This window comes from Protobothrops mucrosquamatus, unplaced genomic scaffold (assembly GCF_001527695.2).
Source record: "Protobothrops mucrosquamatus isolate PMUCROS unplaced genomic scaffold, P.Mucros_1.0 scaffold286, whole genome shotgun sequence".
NCBI lineage: Eukaryota > Metazoa > Chordata > Lepidosauria > Squamata > Viperidae > Protobothrops > Protobothrops mucrosquamatus.
Window position 1 is genome coordinate 747,489 of NW_015386630.1, and position 23,168 is coordinate 770,656.

The 23,168-nt window shown below is 43.0% G+C and overlaps 1 protein-coding gene across 1 annotated transcript in view; it reads left to right on the forward strand.

Annotated features, from left to right (window-relative positions):
* Positions 1-2,886: 2,886 nt before the first annotated feature.
* Positions 2,887-23,168, forward strand: part of IFT172 (intraflagellar transport 172) — a 31,368-nt gene continuing 11,086 nt past the window's right edge. Inside the window, exons 1-33 of the mRNA XM_015814805.1 lie at positions 2,887-2,925; positions 3,144-3,287; positions 4,702-4,814; positions 5,132-5,171; positions 5,549-5,614; positions 5,830-5,909; positions 6,228-6,315; positions 7,425-7,639; positions 7,725-7,848; positions 7,975-8,070; positions 9,134-9,295; positions 10,738-10,791; positions 11,000-11,103; positions 11,197-11,282; positions 11,383-11,495; positions 11,636-11,803; positions 11,989-12,125; positions 12,406-12,513; positions 13,620-13,704; positions 14,188-14,280; positions 14,371-14,448; positions 14,536-14,784; positions 16,037-16,115; positions 18,006-18,126; positions 18,271-18,415; positions 18,492-18,581; positions 20,235-20,332; positions 20,584-20,719; positions 20,789-20,905; positions 21,226-21,368; positions 21,710-21,803; positions 21,893-21,957; positions 22,044-22,224. Coding sequence (XP_015670291.1) covers positions 2,887-2,925; positions 3,144-3,287; positions 4,702-4,814; positions 5,132-5,171; positions 5,549-5,614; positions 5,830-5,909; positions 6,228-6,315; positions 7,425-7,639; positions 7,725-7,848; positions 7,975-8,070; positions 9,134-9,295; positions 10,738-10,791; positions 11,000-11,103; positions 11,197-11,282; positions 11,383-11,495; positions 11,636-11,803; positions 11,989-12,125; positions 12,406-12,513; positions 13,620-13,704; positions 14,188-14,280; positions 14,371-14,448; positions 14,536-14,784; positions 16,037-16,115; positions 18,006-18,126; positions 18,271-18,415; positions 18,492-18,581; positions 20,235-20,332; positions 20,584-20,719; positions 20,789-20,905; positions 21,226-21,368; positions 21,710-21,803; positions 21,893-21,957; positions 22,044-22,224 — 3,711 coding nt within the window. The remainder of the gene's footprint in view (positions 2,926-3,143; positions 3,288-4,701; positions 4,815-5,131; positions 5,172-5,548; positions 5,615-5,829; positions 5,910-6,227; positions 6,316-7,424; positions 7,640-7,724; positions 7,849-7,974; positions 8,071-9,133; positions 9,296-10,737; positions 10,792-10,999; positions 11,104-11,196; positions 11,283-11,382; positions 11,496-11,635; positions 11,804-11,988; positions 12,126-12,405; positions 12,514-13,619; positions 13,705-14,187; positions 14,281-14,370; positions 14,449-14,535; positions 14,785-16,036; positions 16,116-18,005; positions 18,127-18,270; positions 18,416-18,491; positions 18,582-20,234; positions 20,333-20,583; positions 20,720-20,788; positions 20,906-21,225; positions 21,369-21,709; positions 21,804-21,892; positions 21,958-22,043; positions 22,225-23,168) is intronic.

The following is a 23,168-nucleotide window of genomic DNA, read 5'->3' on the forward strand; positions in this document are numbered from 1 at the left end:
TGATTCTCAAAGTTAATATCTAAGAAATGCAGCCAAACAGACCATTAGCTAGTTCCTTCCTTCCTTCCTTCCTTCCTTCCTTCCTTCCTTCCTTCCTTCCTTCCTTCCTCCTACAGCAACATATAACTCATTGTAATAGCTACAAGGTAAAACCGCAAAAAGCAACATCACTAGCAGTTTGCCTAGCTTCCTGACTAAATGCCTGGAAACGCAACCAGGTTTTGAGACCCTTATGAAAAGATAAATGAGTTGGGGTTATCTGGATCTCTGAGGGTATGCAATTCCACAAGATAGGTACAGTCATAGAGAAACCATAACTCTGAGGTCATGGCATTGTTTGACAGAAAGGACCCTGGACCTGTCCTCCTAGCAGAAACAATGGAAGACAGCCAGGGCCATAAGTAGCTATTCCTATGCCATGTAGGGCTTTATGGATGGTAACTAATACCTTGAATCAGACCTGGAAGTCTACTGAGAGCTGTCAGCCCTCTCACGTAAACCACATAGGAAACATATCTGATTGTACTATACTATACTATACTATACTATACTATACTATACTATACTATACTATACTATACTATACTATACTATACTATACTATACTATACTATACTATACTATACTATACTATACTATACTGATGATTACTGATTACTGATTACTGATACTATTTACTACACTAACACCAACACTAACACTATACTACTATTACTATAGCATACTATAGCAATTCAAATGGGAAGCATAAGACACTGTGAGCAAGGTCTCCCAGTCCAGAAATGGCCACAATTGATACACAGGATGAACTTGGACAAAGCCCCTCCTAGCAACAGCTTCCATCTGTTCTTTGAAGATGAGCTGCGAGTTCAGAGCCTAAATTGTGCACTAGCTCTGATAAGGGAAGTGCATCCCTAGGCAAAATTAAAGATGGAAAACTCTCCAGAGCCGAAGCTTGTTCTCCTCTAGATCCTGCAACCTGCAGGCATTGTTTGTTGGCTCAGCCCAGAGATGTACAGCTGGATACAGAGAAATCAAGAAAACAGAATTAATCCATTATTTCCATCCTAAGCTAGTCAAAGGTTATAACAACAACAACAAAAACAATAATAATAAGTTGGAAGGGACCTTGGAGGTCATCTAGTCCAACCCCCTGCTCGGGCAGGAAACCCTATACCATTTCAGACAAATGGCTGTCCAGTCTCTTCTTAAAAACTTCCAGTGTTAGAGCATTCACCACTTCTGGAGGCAGATTGTTTCACTGGTTAATTGTTCTAATTGTCAGGAAATTTCTCCTTAGTTCGAGGTTGCTTCTCTCTTTGATTAGTTTCCATCTGTTATCAACAAGCATAATCATTCTAGGTACTATGGCCAGACAAGAAAAACTGCCTACAGCAATGGAGGGCTGCTACTAATTATTGGAGACATTACAAGATTAGTGTGTCTGGCTTTATATACAACAATCTCCAATGTTCATATTTATCTGTTTTTATTTAGAGTCATGAAAACTAGGATTTCACTTTCTGGGAAAACTCTCCCTTAGGAAAACTCTCCCTTAGTGATAGAAAAAAAAATCTCCTCTGTGGATTTTGGAGGGTACAGTGGTGGGCATCTCCAACATGACTCAACCCCTAGCTTGTTTGGTCAGTAGCAAACTGCTAAGAATTATTTGGAGGGCACCTGCTCACTATTCTGAGGGGAGGTGAAAAGGGCTGCTTGAATGCTGGGGAGCCTGTCACTTAAGGGTGACAAAATTGGGTAAGAAAGACTACAGAATAACAGAATAGTGTTGGAAGGGATCTTAGAGGTCATCTAGTTCAACCCCTGCTTGAGCAGGAGACCCTATACCATTTCAGACAAATGGCTGTCCAGTCTCTTCTTTAAAGCCTCCAGTATTGGGGTATCCACACCTTCTGAAGGCAACCCATTTCACTGGTTGATTGTTCTCACCGTTAGGAAATTCTCTCCTTGATTAGTTTCCATCTATTGGTTCCTGTTTTGTCTTCTGGTGTTTTGGAAAATAGGTTGACCTCCTCTTCTTTGTGTCAGCCCCTCAAATATTGGAACACTGCTATATCTCCCCTCATCGTTTTCACTAGACTAGACATACCCGAATCCTGCAACTGATTTTCATGTTTTATTCTCTACCCCTAAATCATCTTTGTTGCTCTTCTCTGCACTTTTTCCGGTCTCAGCATCTTTTTTATATCGTGGTGATCAAAACTGGATGCAGTATTCCACGTGTGGTCTTACTAAGGCTTTGTAAAGTGATACTAATACATCACGTGATCTTGATTCTATCATTTTATTAATGCAGCCGAGGATTGCATTGGTTTTTTTGTCTGCTGCCGCACAATTAGCTCGTATTTAAATGATTGTCCACTTGGACTCCAAGATCCCATTGACAGTTACTGGCATTAAGCCAAGAATCACTAGTCTACACCTGTACAGTAGGTTATACTGAATATATCTAGCTCAGTATATGGCAATTATACGTTTTCCGCGAAGTCCTAAAACAGTGTTTCTCAACCTTGACAATTTTAAGGCATGTGGACTTCAACTCCCAGAATTCCACAGCCAGCAATGCTGGCTGTGGAATTCTGGGAGTTGAAGTCCACATGCCTTAAAATTGTCAAGGTTGAGAAACACTGTCCTAAAAGGTGAGATGAAGTTCTGCAAGCTAAGTTTCCAACGATTTCTATGATCAGATTTTTTTCCCCCTCAGTGGAGATTTGAAGGTTGCTCCCACAAGTAAGCGTCTATTTAACGTATCTCTATGGTCCGCATGGCTCCCCTATACGTTTCACGCGGAGCCCGTGACATCATCAGGAGGGGACGTTACTCGGGTAACAGAGGAGACGCGGCAACCTGCGATCGGAGGTGGCGATGCAGCTGCGACACGTTCGGACTCTACTGACTCCTCAGGTTACTTGAGCCGAAGAAAAACCAGTTTGGGGAAGGAGAAGATGGAGACATGGGGAGAAATACCGCACCTCCAGTCCCTTGCCCATGGCCTGTAGCGTAGTGTATCTCCATTTCCCGTGGGAAGAAATCGGGCTGGCCTGAAGAAGTCCCCATCTGATTTGGTGGAAGTCCGCCTGCATATCCCTCCCTATAACCTTTCTTGCGTTTCTTCCTTACAGGATGGGGCAGCCAAGGTTACCTGCATGGCCTGGGCCCCAAATAATGCCAAATTTGCGGTTTGCACAGTGGATCGCGTGGTTCTCTTATATGATGAACAGGGTGAGCGAAGGGACAAGTTTTCCACCAAGCCTGCAGATGCTAAGGTAAATTGCTCTTTGAGTGGTCGAGCTGTATGAAATCATATTTCAGAGTTTGTTCAAAGTTAACGTTTGAGAAAAGGAGTAATAGGTTGCTCGGTATGTTCATTCCCTCTTGTTACGTGCTGCCCTTCTGGATGAATTAGTGTTAAGTATTTAGTACTTTATTTTTGTAGAGCTATGCATTAAGAGAGGAAAAATGCCCTCTATTCTATGAAGATTTCTCCTGAACATATTTTTGGAAGTTTTCAAAAATGCATTTACTTTGGAATTGCCTGAGTTTATGTATTGTGAGCTTGTACAGAAGCTCAATTATCTTCCAAGGGTTTAAAGGACAGTAAAGCAAGAAAAACTCCTTTCAGGAAATAATTAAAAATCAGTTCCACAATGTTGCAATGAAGCAGAAACCACACTAAATCACAACTAAGGTCACCCTGAAGGACAGAAATGCTATTTGTTCTTTTTTGTCAGAGACCCTGCCATAACTCAAACAAATGCAGATTTCCAACTTTTGCAGTTGATTTTTTTAAACTGAAAACACCACTCATTTACACATTTATATATGCATGTCAAAATCTCAGTTCCAGAAGAATTGAAGTAAGATGTCCACATATGATACCCCTTTCTGGATGATGATTTCAAAGCACTACAGCAAGCATGTCAAACTTGCGACGTGACGTATCGGGACTTTCCCCCCATTCCCAGCAATGGAATGGGCGCGGTTTTGGGGTGATGCATCCGGCCCACGGGCCGGCAGTTTGACATGCCTGCCCTACAGTTTCCCCACATTTTTATATTTTTTAATGAGAATTGACCAGTCAATTAGAGCCAGTTCCATTTTGGCATTTGTCACAGACCTGGTAATTTTCCACAGAGTGTTGTTGTCTTGCTTGGTTCTAGAAAACAGCCTTTTATTGTGGAAATTACATAACCCCATAACTTTTGTTTTGAATAAACCTTTTGACCTTTTTGGCCTAATTTGATGGATTTCACATATTCCAGCTTTCATATATGTCCATAATATATGGCATAAAGCCACACATTACTAGTGACACATTGGCATCAATATGCTGATACATGGTTGACATGTTCTAAATATATTCTCAGCCTGTAGTAAATTGTATAATCTCATAGCTGTTTCTTTTGTTGGTCTTGTCTCTTATGTATATTATTGATATTATTTTTAAAATACCCCAGAAAATTCTTTCATCTCTTACTGTTTGTATTTCTGTATTGCAAATCTGGGTTCCTTTTTGTCTGCTTTGTTTGCAAAACACTTACTGCTTCTTGAATGAAATCACCTTTTCTTTGAGTAGTTTTCCTGGTGGGTTGCATTTTTCAGACATGAAGATATCTATACAATTTTTTGGATTATGAGGTTGAATAAATGTTACAGCCTTTATCTTTCTTCTCTTTCCAGTATGGCAGGAAGAGCTATGTGGTAAAAGGAATGGCATTTTCCCCAGATTCTACTAAGATTGCTGTTGGGCAGTCAGACAACATAATCTTTGTATACAAAATTGGGGAAGAATGGTAAGTGCCTTTGGGTAGGATAGGATGAAAACAGAGATTCATTCTTTTAAATAGCAACAGGTTGTGTTATATTGTTGCCCTTCAGTTGTGCATCTGGTGTAACTGTGGATATGGATGAAGATGATTCATTTCTTCCTTGAGTTCTAAATTGCAAGGAATGTCACATTAACTTCAGGAGACTATAGGCACACTCTGGGTGCCTGTCCCCTGTTTTACTGACACTATTCCTATATTATTTCATCCAGTTGGATCTCCTAGGAGAGCTTTATAATATTTGGGTCTTGACAGTAATGTTGTCTGTGTTTATTCCTGTCCAGGGGTGACAAAAAAGTGATCTGCAACAAGTTCATTCAGACGGTAAGTGTTCTTGTAATGAGAGACCTTATATACCCTTTCATACTGTCTGGGTCTACTTTTCTTTTTGGTTAATAAGAGAAAGGTGCCTGAACTAAAGTTGGGAGGGAGTCAGGGAAAAAGCAGGATATTGGATTAGCTACACTGACCAAGATTTGTGAATGGAATAGACAGGAAGCGAAGATGATCAGAGTAGCTCTGCCTAGTAGTAATATCATTTTTTACAGTTGCTAAGAGGAAGTTCAGCCATGGGAGGAGTCAGCACTGCAACTCCAATTTCACAAACAGGCCATTCAGTTAATAGATTTCCTTGTCTGCATGCAGAATGGTTGTTTTCTTTTGCTCCTCCTGATTATCCTGTTTACTTTGTTCTTTATTAGAGTGCTGTGACATGTTTGCTATGGCCAGAGGAGAATACCATTGTGTTTGGGCTTGTTGAAGGCAAGGTGAGAGAAGCTGAGTCACAGAGCTCTTTTTTGAGAAGCACAGTTCAGGAATTGGGAAAAAATACATCCACATCTAGATGCTGCTGAAGACTGATACTTAGGTGTCATTGGATGTCCCCAATTCTCCCTAAGCAGTAAAGATATCGAAGGGTGTCTGTTCTCATTCTCTTCTTGCTCCCTGATTGCTGGGCTGATCTGGTTTTTCTTTTCTAAAGATTCGTTTAGCTAACACCAAGACCAACAAATCCTCTACCATTTATGGAACAGATTCTTATGTGGTGTCATTGGCCTCCAAGTAAGTGAGGGAATGGGAGGGGTGCCTTAATTCACTGCCTAGAAGCTGCTAGCTCTGATTCCTCTCCTGGCCAGCTCTGGCCAGGAGCATAGAGTACTTGTTTATGGTGAGTACCTGTTTTTGGACTGCAGCTGAGGAATAGACAAGCTACATGATACTTATCCTGAGCCTGATGGCTGCACTGTTCCAGCCTACATCATTGTAAAGAGGATTACAATTACAGTTACAATGAATCTTTTCTCCATAATAAGTGAGTGGTTTAAAGAAATGATCCCCCACAATGCCATACTGATCATTCCTTGTATATCTTCTCTGCAGTGTCTCGGGGAAGGGCATCCTCTCTGGACATGCAGATGGAACCATTGTGCGTTACTTCTTTGATGATGAAGGCTCTGGGGAATCACAGGTAGGAAGAAGTTTCTCCTCCTTCTCTAACCAAACTAAGCCTGTAAAGAGGTGAGTGTAACATGGAAAGCAGTTATGCGGCAGCTTTTTTAGCCTTATTTCATATTTCTGGAAAAGATGGATGTTCCCTAACAAGAATTTCCATTAAAGTAGAGAGGTAGTTTAGGAATGAGGTAAATGGAGCATCTCTTAGTTGGAGACATGAAGATTGCACACACACACACACTGTACACTTCTTTATTTTGTGAAAGATTTTGTATATTAGTCTACACTTACATATACTTTAAAGGAGTTGTACAGTTCATACAGTCTTCATTCCTTCTACCAACCTCATCTCTTTTCTTGATTTTCTGTCTTTCTTTCAAGATGGACTCTCCCTACTCTGCTTCCACTGGCATGTGAGGAAGAGAGTAATCAAAAAGATCAGAGCATACCCCCACCCCATCCCACCCCATCTCCTCTACTTTGTAACAAGGCCTTTTCCTTGCTGTACTGGGTGGAACAGGGTAGCAATTTGTGTGCACTACTATATGCAGAAAAGGATATTTGTATGAGACAGGAAAGGAAGGAAGGACTTTTTCCCCTGATATTTTATGTTACAAGCAGGAAGTTCTCCTTAAAAAAATGGAAAGGTTCTCATATATTAAATTCCTTATTACATCTATCTAGTTTGTTATACTGGCTGTGTTCATTTTAGAACAAATCTGCACTTGGAGAGCCCAGGCTAAATTAGGCTACTGAAGTTCCCCATAGCGAAAAAAATATTGCATTTCCTGTGCAAATTAATAAGCATAACTGGAAAATAACAGAGACAACAAGACTGCCTTTCTAGGGTAACCTGGTTAACGAGATAGGAGTTGTTTTAAGAGGAATCAGATTCTGATTAGAATAGCTTTTCAATATAAATGTCCAGAAAAGGGTTTCTAAAATGCCATTGTGTACCCAGTCAGTGGATAGAAGAAAACTTCATAGCTCTTCACAGCAGAATATTATTTTTATGTTGGCTTGGGGTAAGTATTTGTACAACCTTCGTTGAGAGCACTGTGCAGTGTGCTGTGTGTTGCCACCTGCTTCTTTCACCTCTCATTTTTGCTTCTGGATTTTGAACAGGGCAAATTGGTGATGCACCCCTGTCCTCCTTATGCCTTGGCATGGGCATCCAACAGCATTGTGGCTTGCGGCTGTGACAAAAAGATCGTGGCCTATGGGAAAGAAGGACATGTGATCCAAACCTTTGACTACAGTCGAGATGCTTCAGAGAAGGAGTTCACTGTTGCAGCGGCCAGTCCAGGGGGCCAGTCAGTAGTAATTGGCAGTTTTGACAGGTGTGATGCTCGAGGATGGAACAAGGGAAGAGTTTGATGTAGGGCAAACCACTCCTGGCTACTCATTCCGTCTTTGATCTCCCAGGCTGAGAGTGCTGAACTGGAGTCCTCGTCGCAGTGCATGGGAGGAAGCCAAGCCCAAGGAAATTTCTCATCTATATACCATCACAGCCTTGGCCTGGAAACGAGATGGTTCACGACTCTGTGCGGTGCGTTTCCCTCTCCGTATCATGTCCGTGGATATAATTCCTGGGTGGCCATGTGTTCCCATCCCCTATGCTGGCTTGGAGGGCTGGTACACAAAGGATACCTGAAGGAAACTCTTGTTTGCACAGGGTACCCTGTGTGGTGGAGTGGAACAGTTTGACTGCTGCCTTCGCAGGAGCATTTACAAGAACAAATTTGAAATGACGTATGTGGGGCCGAGCCAGGTATGAGGGTGACGTTTGGAATACAAGAACCTTTGCTCTTGAGCAGCTGGCTTCAAATATCAGCAGAATGGGAACTGTATAAATCAGAATTGTTTTGGAAGTGGTATGGACAGTGATAGTTTGTTAGCAATGACAAGTCACAAAAATTGTCTTAGAGAATTAATGCATACAGTGGTATAACAAACTATATGTGAATGTTATACGTGTACATGTTTTATGCCCAGTTATAGCAATATCACTTAGACTTATATACTGGCCCAGAGTGCTTTACAGCACTCTCTGGGCAGTTTACAGAGTCAGCCTATTGCCCCCAACAATCTGGGTCCTCATTTTACCAACCTCGGAAGAATGGAAGGCTAAATCAACCTTGAGCCCCTCAGGATCGAACTCCAGGCTATCGGCAAAGTACTGCATTCTCACTACGGTGCCACCAGTACAATATAACACATTTATGTTATATACTTATATTTGTATATATGAACATACAAGAATATGATATATATAGTGCTGCTAAAAATGGGACACATCCATTTCCACTCTTATTCAGTACGTCCAGATTCTCCCCGCCGCCCCCCCGCCTCAAACTCTGAAAGTCTTTGATTTCACCTGCCTTGTGCTGCTGCCATATCACTTAATATATTCTGATTCCTACCTCTGATTAGGAAAATATGTAGTCTTTAAAGTACGTATTTAAAAGCAAACTAGTGATTTGTGGAGATAAAACCTGAGAATGTATTATTGGAAGGCAGAGGCAGAAATATTAGCATGGTGTGAGGTTGTGCTATTGATCTGGATATGCTTCTGAAAGTTACATGTAATAGTAAATACAAAATGACAGAATTTAATGATTGCAACAATTTAGCTAATAATGCTAAGCAATCTTATACTCTGGGAAACCAACTTGACTTTCTTAGGACCAGTTAGTCTATAAAGAGCTATCATTTTTTTGTTCCACACATACTCTCTACCTACAGTTCACCCATATGCATGTATATAATTTGTATATAGGTTGGAGGGAAGAGAATGCTACTTTGCTATGATATATTTTTTATCTATATGCCAGGTCATTGTGAAGAATTTGTCCACTGGTATGCGAGTAGTTTTGAAATCCCACTATGGCTATGAAATTGATGAAGTGAAAATCCTGGGAAAGGAACGCTACCTTGTTGCCCATACCTCAGATACACTGCTTCTGGGTGACCTGAGTTCCACCAAACTTAGCGAGGTAACATGTTTCACATGTAAGATGGTGAGCTGATAGATGTTGGGAGGCTGGTCTGCATAAGATCCATTCCTGAATTAGTTCCTGCCTGTTGCATTCAGTTAGATCAGCGGTTCTCAACCTATGGGTCGTGACCCCATTTGGGGTCGATCGACCATTTCATGGGGGTCGCCAAGCAAGGCTGTCCGCCATTTTTTTTGTCCGCCATTTTTTTTTTCCCTTTTCCGGCGGGTGCCTTACTCCCTTGGGCTGGGCCAGCTGGTGGTCGGCCTGCTCTGTCTCTGCCGCTTGCCAGCTACGCCTCGGCCGGTGCAGGGGGCGGAGCAACGCATGCGCGGCGCTCCCGGGCAGGGAAAGTCCTCGACTTACGACCGGTTGGGTAGTCCTCGACTTACGACCGGTTTAGTCCTCGACTTACGACCGGTTTAGTCCTCGACTTACGACTGGGTTAGTCCTCGACTTACGACCGGTTGGGGGTCGCGGCATTAAAAAGGTTGAGAACCACTGAGTTAGATACACTGATTTGTTCAAGCCATAGATTTAGGCTGCTCGCATAAAAAAACCCAAACAGGCAAGGCCTTGATCCTACTGTTGTGGCTGCTCTTTTTACTTTTTTGACCACACTCTGCAGACACCTTTTATTCACATGTCTTTTCAGATTCCTCCAGCCAAGCCTGTTTCTGTATCTCCAGCCATGATTAATGGCAGGAGATCAAAGCTGCCTCTCAGTGCCTTTGCCTGTCCTCAGGCTTTCAATCCCCCTGAGATCTCTGCTGTTTATCACTTTGGTTTGGTTTTGCTCTTCTGCAGCTTTTTTTGGCCAGGAAGACTATTGTTCATCCATTTTTGCTGGATAACCTTTGAAGAAATGGATGTGAAGCTGTTTTCCCCCCCTTCCTGTTCTCTTTTGTTTCCAAATGTCAATCCTCAGTGCTTGGGGCTTCACCATTTCCCTATGATTTCCCAGAGACAGATAAAGGGTTTATAAAAGTCAGCTTAATCTTCTCTCTTTTCAGTCATGGCAGCTTAAATTACCAGAAGTTAGAATATAAAGCCAATCCTGACACTGCTTGACCAGGCTTTGCCTGGTTATTTATGTGGTGAGAGTTGCAGACTGGGGGTTGGCTGACAGAACTCAATCACTTTGTAGAAAGTTATAAATGATGTGAGCAGCATGCATGCTGAGAAATGCTAGTGGAAGCATGTTATGTAAGAGAGTAATCTTGTCAAATCATATCAGGCAAGTATGAATTGGGTCAGGGGTAGGCAACCTTGGCTCTTTTATGACTCGTGGACTTCAACTCCCAGAATTCCTGAGCCAGCTGTGCTCAGGAATTCTGGGAGTTGAAGTCCACGAGTCATAAAAGAGCCAAGGTTGCCTACCCTTGAATTGGGTGAACATGGTAAGATTGTCTGATTTCATGCACACTGTCCATTCTTCTCAGGTGGCCTGGCAAGGATCTGGTGGGAATGAGAAGTTTTTCTTTGACAATGAAAATGTAAGTGGGCATGCTAGCTCGTTCATATCTTAACCAGTATTCCTCTTTCTTAACTTCCTTTCTGCAAGAGCGTTCTACTCTTCTGGTTGGCATTTCTATAACATTGTGGGGGGGGGGGGGAGAAGAGGTATGAGAAGCCACGACTTTTGAAGGCCCTATTTCCCTTTTCCTTGCCATTCAAATTGTCCTGCTTCCCATCTTACGCTAGGTCTGCATGATCTTCAATGCAGGAGAGTTGACTCTAGTGGAATATGGGAGCAATGAGATTCTGGGTTCTGTGCGCACCGAGTTTATGAACCCCCATCTCATCAGGTGAATAATGAGACCTTTTTCTGCTATTGGAACTTGAAAAGTAAAAGCACCCCCGCACCATGCACCCACCTGTTCTCATTTTTGTACTTTCAGTGTCCGACTCAATGAGAGGAGGCAACGAGGAGCTGAGGAGAACAAACGACTAGCCTATTTAGTTGACATTAAGACCATTGCAGCAGGTGGGTGGAGTTCTTTCTTCTTTTCTACCCAAGCATTGACTGCTTGAGGTTGATCTCAGCTTTAATTCTGAGCCTTGTACCTTTTTTTTTCTGACTTCAGTGGACCTTGTGGCCAGCTATAATATTGGCACTATCAGCCATGACAGCAAGATTGACTGGCTGGAGCTAAATGAAACTGGTCATAAATTGCTTTTCCGGGATAAAAAGATGAAGGTAACAGGAGGATATAGAGGGGGAGGGAATTATGTTGTGTAGGGACCTGGAAAGAAAGGGAAAAGGATAACATGAAAAACATGCCTCTCTTGATGCTGTGTTTCTTTTCTCCCACCCACCTCACCTGTTATAATTCCCAGCTGCATCTCTATGATATTGACAATGCTGTAAAGACCACCATCCTTAGCTACTGCTCCTATGTGCAATGGGTTCCAGGGAGTGACGTGGTGGTAGCCCAGAATCGAAACAGTCTCTGTGTATGGTATAATATTGATACACCAGAACGAGTGACCATGTTCCCTATGAAGGTAATATTTGCTCTCCTGCTGCTGGTACCAGACCCGCGTCTGGTTTAAGTGCTTAGTTAGTAAAGATTAGCTGGAGTTTGTGAGGCTGTCACAATCTCTCAGCTAGTGAAGGGAAGACAAGAGCTAGCCCGGCAGATTGTATAGTGTGGGAAAAGAACTAAGTTTTTAAAAATTGGCTCCTGCAGGGTGATATTGTGGACTTGGAGAGGAGCAATGGGAAGACAGAGGTGATTGTGACGGAGGGTGTAAATACCGTGTCCTACACTCTGGATGAGGGGCTCATTGAGTTTGGCACAGCAATTGATGATGGCGACTACCACAGGTGAGAGGCTGAAATGGATTCCAGAGAGGTTTAAATTTCCAGCCAGGGGAGAATTTGGAACCAGCCACCAAGCAACACCTCTAGAAAAGCTTTGGTGAGGATCCACGAGCGAGCAAAGTTGGTCCATCCTTACTCCTGAGGGGAGGAATCTGTCCTTGCACGTGAAGCCTTGGTGGAGTCTACGGAGAGTTTGAAGAAAATCTGATTCCTCATTCTTAATTGCCCAGTGCCCCGTTGCCATGGGAGACTGGTACTCAGCCCCTTTGCTTTCTGCTTTTAGAGCTGTCGCTTTCTTAGAAACACTGGAGATGTCTGCTGAGACAGAGGCCATGTGGAAAACATTAAGTCGATTAGCGTTGGAGGCCAAACAGCTGCATATCGCTGAAAGGTGAGTGATTTGGTCTGGCAAGCCTCCCAAAAGTATCTGGTAGAGATAATCTGGCACTGCTAGCCAGAGAATCAGGAGTCTGGTTTTGGGCAAACTCATTTTCTAAAAAAGCGTACGCTTATGTCAGCTGCATCTCATTTCAGCTCCTGAGATGCATAGTGGCTAGACCAGTGGTTCTCAACCTGTGGGTCGCGACCCCATTTGGGGTCGATCGACCATTTCACGGGGGTCGCCAAGCAAGGCTGTCCGCCATTTTTTTTGTCCGCCAATTTTTCCCTCCTTTTCCGGCAGGTGCCTTACCTCCCTTGGGCTGGGCCAGCTGGTGGTCGGCCTGCTCCGTCTCTGCCGCTTGCCAGCTACGCCTCGGCCGGCGCAGGGGGCGGAACCACGCATGCGCGGCGCTCCCGGACAGGGAAAGTCCTGACTTACGACCGGTTGGGTAGTCCTCGACTTACGACCGGTTTAGTCCTCGACTTACGACCGGTTTAGTCCTCGACTTACAACCGGTTTGGTCCTCGACTTACGACCGGTTGGGGTCGCGGCATTAAAAAGGTTGAGAACCACTGGGCTAGACTGATGTAGGATTTAAATTGGGGTGAAGCAGAGGAGGTAATGGTGAAAGACAAATTGGTTACGTGGATGTAGGTTATAAAATGTCTTAGTTGGAAAAGATGCTGACAGACCCTTGATTTTTTGATCCCATCGATTAACCTAGTTCTCCCACAGTGTCACTTAGAGAGCAACCCACTTAAACCAAGGAATTCTTCTTGATTCGGTCTGCCATCTTTCATGAAATACCTTGATTAGATTGTTAACAGTCTTGCTTACTCACATCTTTGCTAGTTATATTTTTACGAATTTCCTTTAGATCAGTTATGAGCTGGAAGACTTTACTCTGCTTCCTATCCACTTTAGATCCCAAATTTTGCAACCCTTTGCATTTATATATTGGTTGTTTGCTGTTTGTATTATTATGTATTTTTGTTGTGCACCTCCCAGAATCACACTGTCCGAGTTGGGTGTCCTTATAAATCTGGAAATAAATAAAATTTCTAAAATAAAATAATAAAATAAAATAAATAAACCCTAATAATATTTTCTTCTAGGTGTTTTGCTGCTCTTGGACAAGTATCTAAGGCTCGATTTCTCCACGAAACAAATGAGATTGCTGACCAAGCGGCCAAGGAATACGTGAGTGAAATGGAGAGCTTGCTTTTGCTCTTTTATTCTCCTATCTCCTAGGTTTCCCTATCTATGTTCCTGCATTTCCCTTTCCCTTCGATCGGGGTTTCCCAAATTGGGGAGGTACAGGCAGCCACGCAGGGAGAGCTGAAGAACCTTTTAGTTATGTTGCTACAATAAGTCCACATTTCCCAAAGATTAATTGTATCATTTACATTGCTCATCTGTGTTCATTTTAGTTTTGGGGGTTTTAGGGGAGGTATATACACTAAGATTACATTAAAAGGAGGTGTGATGGCAAAAATGTTTAGGTACCCTTGCATTAAAGGGAAAGAAGAATACTACTAATCCAATAATAGAGCATTTGTCTCATCTGGGCTCTCTTTGCACCCTGTGGGTGCTTAACTTACATGGATGGAGTTGGAGGGGGCAGTCTCTTTTTCCCAAAGTTTGAGAATGACATCTCCTCCTCTGTTTAACTGCTCACTTCAGGGAGGGGATGGCACAGACTATTACCAGGTCCGAGTCCGCTTGGCTATGTTAGAAAAAAACTACAAGCTGGCAGAGATGATCTTTCTGGAGCAGGTAAGTCTGGGAGCAGGGATTGCTTATTTTGAACACTTTTGTCCCCTACACCTCTCTGTACCCTAACCCACGTTATTTTCCCTGTTTTAGAATGCTGTGGAGGAGGCCATGGAGATGTATCAAGAGCTTCACATGTGGGATGAATGCATCTCAGTGGCAGAGGCAAAAGTAAGAGAGGCACTGAAGACTTAAGATCATCAGTTTCTGAGATGGTCTGATATCTCCTCCTCTGTTGTCCTCCCTCTCTCTCTTTAGAACCATCCTGCATTAGAAAAATTGCGTCAAAGCTATTATGAGTGGCTGCTGCAGACACAGCAGGAGGAGCGAGCTGCTGAGGTGCAGGAGAGCCAAGGGGACTTGCAAGCAGCCATTGGCCTCTACCTGAAGGCTGGGCTACCAGCTAAAGCAGCACAGCTGACCATGGACCGAGAGGAGCTACTGGCAAATATTGACCTCATCAATCGTATCGCTACAGCCCTGATTCGAGGAGAGCTTTTTGAGCAGGTGAGGCATCCATTACACTTCCGAATGCTCAGTAGTTATACAGCTTCTTTAATCATGTTACATTCCTCTTTTGAAGGAGACGCGCATCACCCAGTGGTAATGGTAGGTATGCTTGTTATCTTCCTTTCATTTTCTTCAGGGTTGTAGTTGATAGCATCTTGGTAGATCTTCTCAATGTTATCTAGGCCAGAGATGATAACGTACGTAGCAGTGAGCAGTAAGATGGAGATTATGAACCGGTGGTAGGCATAGCTAGAGTTGGGAAGGGGATAGGGCTCACAATAAACAAGTTTATTGCTTTTAGAGATTGGAAGACAAAGGATCTATGTGACAGAATGAATGAGGGTGATGATGCAATAAGAGGATGGCCTAGACCAGCGGTCTCCAACCTTTGCGGCTTGGTGGCCCAACTGGGGGGGGGAGGAGAACTGGGCTGTGTGAGCGATGGGCCGACACACCTGTGAACATGTGCAGCTCAACATAAGTAGTGGACCGATGCACAGGTGCACGCAGGTCAGCTTGCACAAGTTGAACTATACACACATGTGCATGCAAGTGCACGCCAACCTGCTGCTCATACAAACTGAGATTTGCACGCATGCGCTGGCCCACCACTCATGTGGCCCAGTTCCGAATAGGCTACGGCCTGGTACTGGGCCGCAGCCCAGGGGTTGGAGAACCCTGGCCTAGGCTATCGGTGGCTTTTGTGTTCAGCTCATTAATTTCAATGTGTTTTAAGGAATACACATATTAGTGTCTTTTTTGAGGGTTTACATTTTGCCTCAAGATGAAAAAAATAACCTTCACTAAGAGAAAGGAAAGGTAAGTTCTTCTACGGGTCAGGCTACTATACTCTATATTTTAATTCATTAAATCTTGCAAAGTTACTCTCCACATTTGGTTATTCTTTTCCCACAAGCATCCTTTTTTAAAATTGTAAATGGACTGTGAGGCCAAGAAGTTGTTCAATTTTCAAGGTGCTTCAAAATCTCGGGTTCTGCTGCGGTGATTTTCAATGTAAGGACTTTTGTGGTGATGCCCCTTGGAGCCATGAGGTGTCATCGTTCCATGTGAAAAATACCGTGATGTAGGGAGTCAGTGGGGTCACCTGACAGCAGGAGGGAGCTTGATAGACCTTACTTTGCTTACAGAATGCTTCCCGGCACAAAAAGTGGTTGACCTGCCTTTGAAAATTGGGTACTGTTGGGGCAGTTTGTAAGCTTTCAACCGATGCAGTTCTCCTCTTTTTCAGGCTGGAGAACTCTTTGAAAAAATTCGGAACCCACAAAGAGCACTGGAGTGCTATCGCAAGGGCAACTCATTTCTGAAAGGTACGAGAAGGAGGGAGGGAGGCTCTTCTGAGGCTGCAGCTTGCCTACAAGTTCTCAACTTTTATATTTCCTACATTTGTATAATAATAATAATAATAATAATAATAATAATAATAATAATAATAATAATAATAATAATAATAATAATAATAATAATAATAAGGAGGTCATCTAGTCCAATAATAATAAGGAGGTCATCTAGTCCAACCCCCTGCTCAGGCAGGAAACCCTATACCATTTCAGACAAATGGCTGTCCAGTCTCTTCTTAAAAACTTCCAGTGTTGGAGCATTCACCGCTTCTGGAGGCAGGTTGTTCCACTGGTTAATTGTTCTAACTGTCAGGAAGTTTCTCCTTAGTTCTAGGTTGCTTCTCTCTTTATGATTAGTTTCCACCCGTTGCTTCTTGTCCTGCCTTCAGGCGCCTTGGAGAGTAGCTTGACTCCCTCTTCTTTGTGGCAACCCCTGAGATATTGGAACACTGCTATCCTGTCACCCCTCGTCCTTCTCTTCATTAAACTAGACATACCCAATTCCAGCAGCCTTTCCTTATATGTTTTAGCCTCCAGTCCCCTAATCATCTTTGTTGCTCTTCTCTGTACTCTTTCTAGAGTCTCAACATCTTTTTTACATCGTTGTGACCAAAACTGGATTGAGTGTATTGAGTGTTTATTGAAATATTTTAATATTAGAAGGTAGAACAAAATCATTTACAGGTAATCCTCGTTTAGCAACCGCCATTGGAACCAGCAACTCAGTTATTGAAGCAGTCGCTAAGTAAAAATCAGGTGATTGCGAGTGTGCTTATGATTTTACTTCAGTTTTCCTTTGCGTCTTGCTACGTCCTTCAGCCAAACTGGGCTTCTTTCTCCCTGAGGATATTTTGGTATGAGATAAACAAGCAAGTGAAAATAAGAGCAGAGAGACAATGTGAAGGTCATAAATGGGAGGTCACTAAGTTGTTTGAGCACCGTTGCAACTAACTTTGAATGACCATTAACAAGGCAATCACTAAGTGAGGACTACTTATATAGTAAATCTTGTTTATGGTAAAAAAAATCATCAAAAAGCAAAAAGGACCAAGGGAAGAGATATTTAGAAATGGGTTTACAGTATCCCCCCCCCTATTCTTGGATTGGCAGTTTTAGGTTCTGCATATTTCTTTTTATATATATATATATAAATGTTTTATTAAGTTTTATAAGGGTAGGGAAGGGATAAGGTCAGTATGGATATTGGATGGGGTTGGGAAATGGGATAGGGATAAATACAGTAGTGGGGTTACTCCCAACAAAAATTCAACGCTTTAGCAAGCAGACTATCGTCCGGGTACAAATATTAAATGACAGTAATTAATATAACACTAAACAGTTATAGTCACTGATAATAACAATAATCATAAAAGTAAAGTTTAGTCAATAAATATTATTCATCCTGTTAAATTTCACCATCCTTTCTCGCTCTATCGTGTTGCTAACCATTGATAAAAAATTTTCCCCATGTTTTGAAATAAACTGAATCTTCTTTCTCTTTAATCTCTAAAGTTAATCTATCCATTTCTGCACATTCTAGGATTTTCGTGATTATAATCTGGTCAGGTGGTAGGTTTTCATTTTTCCAAAATTGGGCAAATACTATTCTCACAGCTGTCAATACATGTAATATTAAATATTCATTCTCTTTTCCATAATTAAGTCCTAGTATTCCTCACAAAAACAGTTCTGGCTTAAATTCTATCTGTATTTTAGTCATCTTTTCCAGGCATATATGGATCTTAAACCAAAATGTCTTTGCATTAGGAAGGTTCTGCTTATTTCTTAAGAGATTAGCTTGTCCAAGATCTGGTCCCTTTAGTTCTCCTTACATGTTCTTTGTTCTTCCTTTCTCTGCAGCAGTAGAACTTTCTCGTTCAGTTTTTCCAGCAGAAGTGGTAAAGCTGGAGGAGGGCTGGGGAGATCACCTTGTACAACAGAAGCAACTAGATGCAGCTATCAACCACTACATTGAGGCCAGGTCTGTGGATGGTATACTGACTAGACTCTTTGAGGCTATCTTTCTTGTAGTTACTAGTATTCTGAAAGTTGTATGTTGGACTGGCACCCAGGATCAGGATGGGTCCTGTGGGAGCCTTGCTCTAAGGAATGTGATCTTTTCCAGGTGTGCTATCAAGGCCATTGAAGCAGCCATTGGGGCTCGGCAGTGGAAGAAAGCTATATACATTCTTGATATGCAGGATAGGAAAACAGCAACCAAGTATTACCCCAAAATTGCCCAGCACTATGCAGCCTTGCAAGAGTATGAGGTAACAACTTTCTCCCTCCACACATACACACACCCATTGATACAATGGAAAAATAACAAGCTGTTTGTCCCTTTAGATAGCAGAGGAACTGTATATCAAAGGAGACCACATTAAGGATGCCATTGATATGTACACCCAAGCTGGACATTGGGAAAAGGCACATAAGGTAAGAACATTCCAGGAAAATGCCCATTTGTGTTCAGTGAATGCCAGAAGAGCATGGTAACACTTCTCAACCAGTTGTTTGTCCCATCAAAAAAACCTTCAAGAAGTCCAACATGGGAACAAATACAGATAGTGCCTGACTTACCACTGCAATTGGGACTAGAATTACAATTGTAAGTTGTGATAGTCATAAGTTGAGGCGCTCATATGACTGAATCCATTTTTACCATGATTGTTAAGTGACTCACAAAGTCATAAATCTAATCCATTCTCCCAAATGGGTGTTTTTTACCAGAAACTGGCTAAAAATTGTGGTCATATGACCACAGGATGCTGCAACCAGTCATAAATATGAATCAGTTGTCAAGAGCTTGGAATATGGTCGTGTGGCAACATTTTCCATTTTACAATAGCCAAAAGTGCTTTATGAACTATAAAGCACAATTTCCAAGGCCATCATAACTCCGACTGGTCATTAAAGGATTTTTTTTATGATGTCACACTGCAATATTCTTCATTGTATTTTAAACCTATTGTTTTTTCCCTTTCCTTCTGGAATAGCTCTGAACTATGATGTCCTCCCGCAGTCTTCTCTTCTCCTAGCCCTAGCTAAACATAATTAATGCCTCCAGCCAGTACTCATAAGTTTTTCCTTTCAGGCACCTTATCTGGACACATTATCACTAGATGCATTCCAGTGTATCAGTGTCCTTCCTAAAATGCAGCCGGAATTGTTTTTTGTACATTTCTGAGGCTTTCTTCAAAGCTTTCTTTGCATTGTCCCACACTTCTTTCCAAGCTGACACCCACTGATCTAAAGTCTGAGAGGCAGGTGGTTCTTGGGGATATTCAGGCATTGGGATAAAATCCCTTCTTGTGGTGATCTTAAAAAGCGTAAACCCGGTGCTACTGTGGACAGTGTTGTTGTACGCCTCTTCAGCGAAAGGGAGGAGGTCAGTCCAGTTCGTTTGTTGGTAATTCACATAGCACCTAAGATATTGCTCCACCATTGCGTTCGCTTTTTCAGCTGCCCCATTCATAGACGGGTGAAAAGCCGATGACAGTCCTTGCGTAGAGCCAATTTCTTCAAAGCTTTCTTTGCATTGTCCCACACCTCCTTCCAAGCGGACACCCGTTGATCTAAAGTCTGAGAGGCAGGTGGTTCCTGGGGGTATTCAGGCATTGGGATGAAATCCCTCCCTGTGGCTATTTTAAACGGCGTAAATCTGGTGCTACTGGTACAGTGTTGTTATAAGCCACTTCAGCGAAAGGGAGGAGATCAGTCCAGTTTGTTGGTAATCCACATAACATCTAAGGTACTGCTCCACCATTGCGTTCTCTTTTCAGCCTCCCCATTTGTAGACGGGTGAAAAGCTGATGACAGTCCTTGCGTGGAACCAATTAATTTTAAGTTTTCGCAGCGCTGACAGTAGATGTGTTCTGGTCAACCCAGAGCAGAGAGGAATGAGGCACCAAATGGTCCATATGTTCCCAGTTCCAGAAAGTGCATTTGAACAAAGCTTGCAATGGGAGGGAGTGAAGCAATTTGCTTGGGTTATCCAGAATGGTTCAAAATAGGATATTGTACCTCTTTTGGGTGTATTTGAGAAGGGGAGTTTATCCTTTCATGCCTAGCTCCCACTTCTCCTTGCAGCTGGCATCAAAATGTATGAAGCCAGAGGATGTGTCAGTGCTGTACATTACACAAGCTCAGGAGATGGAGCGACAGGGAAAGTACAAGGAAGCTGAGAGGTGAGAGGTGTTTCAGTTCTATATCTTTTAAACCAGAAGAATGGAATTTGTAACAGAGACTGGGGGATGAAAGAGGGGACAGGCTTCCAACTGGTATAAACAAACTATTAAGCAGAACTCTTGGGGGAATGTCAGTGACTCCCACAGGCTGAACTTTTTTTTTGCCAAGTTGTGTGTATCACCAAGGTAGTTCTAGGTGGGATCCTTATTTGGGGTGCAACGTTTTCAGTGGCAAGTTATGCTTTTTCCAGGCTCTACATAACTGTGGATGAACCAGACTTGGCCATTACAATGTACAAGAATTGCAAGATGTATGATGAGATGATTCGCCTGCTGGCCAAATACCACAAGGATCTGCTGAGTGATACACATTTGCACTTGGGCAAGGTAAAGCATTTGAGGAGAAGTAACAGAAGAAAAGCAGATTTAGTGGTGACCTTCTGACTTATTTTGCAGGAACTGGAAGCTGATGGGCATCTGCAGGAGGCTGAATATCACTACCTTGAAGCCAAGGATTGGAAGGCAGCTGTAAACATGTATCGTGTGAACAATATGTGGGATGAGGCCTATAGGGTAAAAGCAGCATACATAATTCCTTTTGATGTAACAGCTAGGGCATGAGCTCTCTCAGCTGTTCCGAGCTGAGCTTAGGAGCTACGTGTGGGGTCCAGAATCACATTACTAGCATACACCCCACCTGTGTGTTTACTACATTGCCTTAAAGAGTACAACGTTGGCGGGCGGGAGTGGTGGTGCCAGAAGTATAAATGCACAAAGAAAAGGCTGAAGGATGGGCATGCTTATTAGGCTTGGAAAAGTTACCTTTGATGGGCAGCAACGGTAAGTTGCTTTAGGCCCAGTTCTCCTTTCATCTCTGTTTTGATCTGAGACAGGTAGCCAAAGCTCATGGTGGAGCAAATTCTCACAAGCATGTGGCCTTCTTGTGGGCAAAGAGTCTTGGTGGAGAGGCTGCCGTGAAACTCCTCAACAAATTTGGACTTCTGGAAATGGCCATTGACCATGCAGCTGACAACAAGTGAGCAGCAAGGAGAAAAAGACTGACTGGTGTATCCAAGCAAGGTCTCCTGTTAGAAAGGAGGCAAGATCCGCCAATGCCTTGTTTCATACCAGAGATTCTCAAGGGGTAGGACCTGCCCATGGGTTTCAACAAGGCAGGGGATTCTGCAGTAACTACAGGTCTCCTTTCTTGTGTGGCTTGAGTGGGTCTTCTTGCTATGCTTCTTTTGTAATCGGGTTGGTTTTAACCTCATGGGACAGTTGCCCAATAGCGGTATATAGTTTTCACTCTGCTGAAATTGAAGTGGTTTGGGATGGGAGATATAATTCCTCCTTCCACCTCCTTTTCTTCTTCCGTAGCATTTTTGATTTTGCCTTTGAGTTGGCTAGACTCTCCCTGAAGCAGAAACTACCTGAGATCCACTTCAAATATGGCTCTTTCCTGGAAGATGAGGTAGAATCCCTCGTGTTTCTTAATGGTTGCTCTCTTTTCTGAAGTAAATGCCAGTCATGTGGTGAATATGCCGTTCTCGTTAAATGCAGGGCAAGTTTGAAGAAGCAGAGGTGGAATTTGTGAAGGCTGGGAAGCCTAAAGAGGCAGTTCTAATGTGAGTGTTCCTCCACCCTCCTACGATACTCTGGCTTTCTGCCTCTGTCCTATTCCAGTGCTTTAATGTGCTTCCTGCTCATTTAGGTATGCTCATGCTCAGAACTGGGCTGCTGCCCAACGAGTAGCTGAAGTCCATGATCCAGAGAGTGTAGTGATTGTGCTAGTTGGTCAAGCTGATGCTGCCTTCAAACAAAAAGAGTTCCAGAAAGCAGAAGCTTTGCTGTTGCGTGCTCAGCGACTTGATCTAGCTGTGAAACACTACAAGGTAAACAGAAAAAAACCCACCAGGACTGCTCTCTTTGGCAAAACGTTTTGATTGGGTCAGTAGATGTTTAACAGACTATGGTTCTGCATGAAATTCACCATAGACGGCTTTTAAACCCCAATTTGCTATCCGGTTGTTATTCTATTGCTGTGAGGAAGCCACTCTACTCAGACCAAATACCATCTTATTAAAGCTACCTAGGGATTTCCAAAGAAATGGAGCTCCGTTCGACATTCTCGGCAAACAGATTGTGATCAAAACATGATAGCATTTTTTTTTGGTGATGGGAGCAGTAGATGAAATGGAATTTCAGAGAAGCATACTAGCCAGGAGGAGGGAATAATTCCTCCTCCTGTTCTCCCAACCTGTATCAAAGATGCTGGTGGCCAACAACATGGACATTGGCTTAGTAAAACAAACCATGCTGGTTTTGAATGATTTTTTTCCCCCACTGCAAATCAAATATGGCCTGATATATCCGGCAGTGGTTAGGGAAGGCAACTTTCTGCAACCAGGGTAGTGGGGAAGCCAGCAGGAACTTGTAAGTGCCAGGCCAGCAGGCAGGTAAGCAGTTGCTGCTGGGTGGGGGAGAAAGTGAGGGGGTGCATAGGAAAGGCACTACAAGAGTTGAGGAAGGTGTGCAAAGGAATGCATGAGCGTGTGAGTCAGGAAGGGTACATGGGGGTGCAACACAGGTCAAGGAGGATATACAGCACCAGTCCATGAGGGTGTGCAAATGGCTGGCCCTGCATGAGCACAGAGGGGCTGGGGGAGGGTGCACAGGTGGGGGAGACTTACCACAATGACCTGCAACCTTCCTGCTGGCTTCCCTATTGGCTTTCTGGGGAAACCGACAGGGAAGATTGCTAATGGTGATCACAGGACATTGTAATTGGTTGCAAGTGCAAACTGGTTGCCAAGCATCAAATTGTGATCCTGATTTA